This window comes from Sinocyclocheilus grahami, unplaced genomic scaffold (assembly GCF_001515645.1).
Source record: "Sinocyclocheilus grahami isolate Dianchi unplaced genomic scaffold, SAMN03320097.WGS_v1.1 scaffold550.1, whole genome shotgun sequence".
Lineage (NCBI taxonomy): Eukaryota > Metazoa > Chordata > Actinopteri > Cypriniformes > Cyprinidae > Sinocyclocheilus > Sinocyclocheilus grahami.
The window spans coordinates 8,625-12,785 of record NW_015505729.1 but is presented as its reverse complement, the minus strand read 5'-3'; the positions used below and the strand labels follow the sequence as shown (position 1 = coordinate 12,785).

The window sequence follows — 4,161 nt, the reverse complement described above, 5'->3', positions numbered from 1 at the left end:
ATCACTGACACATTTTACCTTTCAGTGGCTCATTTGTGACATTTTGAAAATTCTTTATGCTTACTGTTTTGTACTTTTCTCCACAGGTGTCATACATGCCTTCTTCTGATTCATTTGTTTACCAAGGCTTTGTTCGAGGAAAAGGCTTTGGCCAGTTTGGACTTCAGAGACTGGGTATGTGTGCTTGTCTTACAGGACAGTTAAACCTTATAATTTGTTAAAGGGATAAAATTAAAGTTCTGTCATCACTTACTCACCTCATATCATTCCACACCCAAGGCGTACAGCGCTTGTCGGAAGCGATACGCCTTTTTCAATAGTTCTGTATTTTGAACGCTCTATAGAAAATATTAACGTCTATTATTTATCATACTTACAGGTTGTGATTCAGTGGAGCAGCTGGTCTAAATAAACAGGATACTGATCCATCTTTCAACAGCAAGCGTTTTGTGAATCCCGCGTTAAACTCCCAGAGATTAGAGAAGCAGTCGTCAGTAGAATGATGTGTTTGTGGGCGGGGTCAAGTTGTTCGCGGCCGGCCAACATAGAATATAGGCGTGCATCATGCAAATGTGTTACCCCGTGACGTGTAGCCGTCATGGAAGTGGGATTCCAATTACTAATGACTCGTTTCAGCTGTTCAGAGTCGATTCTTTATTTTGGGAGACAATAACTTTATTAATCGCGCACTTTCAGCTTTACAGCTTTGCAGATCGTTTACATTCACATACAGCTACATTACACGCTGCATGAAAGGCAATAGTGGAAATGGCATAATAGGGGCACTTTAAGTTTCATTAAAAATATCTTCATTTGTGTTTCAAAGACAAACAAAATAGTATTTTGAAATGGTTTGGAACAACATGAATAAATGACAGAATGTATAGTGGCACCAAAACAGAATAGCAAAAATAATAAATGTTTTCAAGCAGGTTTCCTAAACACTCTCCTCATCTCACCATTTTTCAAATTATCAACATATTCACTTGCATGAGCATTTCATTATGTCCTCCAGTTGAATTGAGTCCACCTAGGACCCCAAACATAGCATGCTAGCTCACCTTATACCCTATGAAAGTTACTGATTCTACATGTAATCTATGCTTCCTCTAATCAGGTATTACAAATGGCTGAACCTAGAATTTTACAGACAGACTTGATTCATGATTGATTTATATATGAAAATAATTAATTTTATACACTGCTTTCTTTAATGCTTGATTCTGATTGATCGGTCTCAGTAAGGTGTGCTACATTATAACAAATAATATTAGGCAATAAACCCTTTCAGGGGTTTATATGTGTCAGGCTGGATGGGATGCTCATACAAATCAGTCCATGAATAATTTCCATTTAGATGTTTCAGCATTTTAAGTTGGTAAAGTATTTTAACATTGAATAAAATACTCACTTCAGCTTTAATGCCATAGTGAAAATGTCAAGTCTGGGTCGTTTCCTCAGATATCAGTTATCAATTACATGTTTAAAATGATATATACTGCCAATGCCGCCCACAACAGTTATCAGGTATTATTATAATATAATTAAGTAGGAGAGAAAGGAAAACTAGAGTCAGTATAAGTATCTGGTGTACAGCTTGTGGAGGCCAAACAGTGAACAGTCTGTCAAATCCTGCCGTAATGAAACAGGCGTGCCTTCATCTATAAACGACAGCTGTATAGACTCCTATCCCAACATCATCAGACAGATTGAGCAAACAGAAGATTTATTAATAAGAGGGGCCGTAGTGGAAAGAGTGTGTGTGTGTGCTCACACACCCATATTCCATCATTTCATGTTGGTTTGATGAGCTGGCTCTATTGAGTTAGTTAATTGAATCTCCCACTTGCAGCCTTGATGTTATTGGGAAGCTTTTTGGCATTGTCTGATGAGCAGGTGCACTGACACTCTCTCGTTTTTAGGAAAGCTCTGTGGTCGGAATTGAAAAGTGAATTCAAAATGGCTTCCATCTTTGCCGTGTCTTGATATCTGTAATTAAAAAGCATTGTCAAGATATAATGCAGTTTGACATCTCCAAAAAACAAGGCCCCCAGTTGAGTTATACAAAACAGTGGGATATGAAGTTTGCCCATTTAATTAATGTCTTATTTGTTACATGGTTTCAAATAAATTCGAACACATGCTTTGACACAAAGATTTTCGCTTGTGGTTAGTTATTTTTAAAATCAACTCTCTACAGAAATTGTTTGTTTATTTGTATTGTTAATGTTTGAAAAGGTAAAAGCAATATTTTGTAAATGTGTAATTTGTATGTTATTTTACAGAGGGCCTTGATCCAAAAGGGGAGAATACAGGCTATAACTTTGCCTCCAATAGCAGTTCAGTTGCAGCAGCCATTTTAGTGCCTTTTATTGCCATGATCATAGCAGGCTTCGCTCTGTATCTCTACAAACACAGGTAAAGCAGTTCACAAAAGATGTATTGTTCATTGTACATTGATTTGTTTGTGATTTATTATGAATCACTCTTCCAGAATATTTGGTAATATGCCTTGTTTACTTTCAGAAAAAGGCCCAAAGTACCCTTTAATGGTTATGCGGGCCATGAGAACACAAATGGAAGGGCGACTTTTGAGAATCCTATGTATGACCGTAACATCCAGCCCACTGATATCATGGCCAATGAGACAGAGTTCACGGTCAGCACAGTGTGCACAGCAGTATAGCGACCGCTCTAGTCAAAGGTGAGTCTTCAACCAGAAAGATCTGTTCTTAGTGAACTGCCTACACAGATCACGGTATATGGGAGAATTGACTTCAATACAGGTAACTTAAAGAGGAATGACACAATATACTAATAAACATAAATATACATGACCTCCAAATTGCTGTAAAATAGTTTTATTATTTAAAATTGTATTTTATTATTTATAGATTTTTATTTTCTTTATTTTTTGTTATCAAATTGAATTAATTATAACTACAGTCTAATTGAGTTCTATTTATAAGGACATTTCTCTTGCTTTTTCTGCCATCTTGGGTTTTTTTTCCACTGAGATTATCGCAATGCATTCTGTCTTCCCCAAGCTTATGGAATGCAATGTTTTGAGTGAAATTTAAAAACTTGCAACTACTGAATTTATTTTTTTATTTTTTGCACTGCTTTCTGCAGTGACTGATTTTGATAAGTAACAGGTTATCAGGACCCCATTTGACCCTAATGTTAAAACAACCTTCACATCAGAAGTCCACTAGGTTTTGGAACAGAGCTAATAATTTATACTAACTGAGCTGGTTACAGTCTGATGATATTTTATGTTTTTTTTTTCCTAGAAGAACTTGTTTCTAGGTTTCAAAGTCATACCGTGACCTTAGCATTCTGCATCCATATCTACCGTGTTTCATTAGACTACTGTATAAACTAGCATGGTGTCAGGGATGAAAAGGTCATTGCCGAACACAGTTGAAATCTTGCGGTATAATAAGCTGAATGAGGACAAAAACCTCAGGGAAAAGGAAAAAAGACATATATCCTCTCATAATTGCTTTGGAATGATTTAAGGGCATCATTTGCTGTATATTTTGCTATTATTCTCAAACTGCCTTTTCAGCATATAGTTTGTTTGAATGTTGAGCGGGGAGTGGGGGAATTAAAACTGGAGAAAATGTACTTCTAAAACTGACTTTATCACCCTGGTTTTGCCCTCAGACAAAATGGAAAACAAACTGCTGAGGCAAGGGGATAAGGATAGAGAAGTATTGAATTTTAATGTATTTATTTCAGCTGGGTCTCTCCTTTTTTGTTGTTTTTAAAGAGCACCTCTAAGCCACAGACTATGAACTTGGGCAGGATTTGTAATTGGTTTCCCCTTGTATCCCATGTTTTTAAATCTTTTTTAAAAGATTGCTGCTGATTTTAACCTGAAACAGCTCTTTGTCATGTGGAAACATGCTTTTCTGCTGTTTGAGGATTTTTTGTTATTGCATTCCTAAATTACATGAGTTAAAAATGTACCTTGCTATTGCAGTCTGTTGTGATGATGTTAGTCCGATACTGTTGTGTTGAGCATCTCTTTCTCACTCCTTCTCTATTTTTTTCTCTTTTTCACCGTGTCCATCTGTGTTTTTATGTCTTTTTCATCTGACAAGCAGTGTTGCACAGTAACTAACTAAAGCCCGGCTCACACTGTGCGATTTTGGC

General features: G+C 36.5%; 1 protein-coding gene across 1 annotated transcript in view; it reads left to right on the top strand.

Moving 5' to 3' along the window:
• Nucleotides 1-3,782, top strand: part of LOC107555942 (CUB and sushi domain-containing protein 2-like) — a 4,599-nt gene extending 817 nt beyond the window's left edge. Inside the window, exons 2-5 of the mRNA XM_016238903.1 lie at nt 87-174; nt 2,286-2,418; nt 2,527-2,704; nt 3,670-3,782. Coding sequence (XP_016094389.1) covers nt 87-174; nt 2,286-2,418; nt 2,527-2,686 — 381 coding nt within the window. The 3' untranslated portion in view covers nt 2,687-2,704; nt 3,670-3,782. The remainder of the gene's footprint in view (nt 1-86; nt 175-2,285; nt 2,419-2,526; nt 2,705-3,669) is intronic.
• The last annotated feature ends 379 nt before the right edge of the window (nt 3,783-4,161 follow it).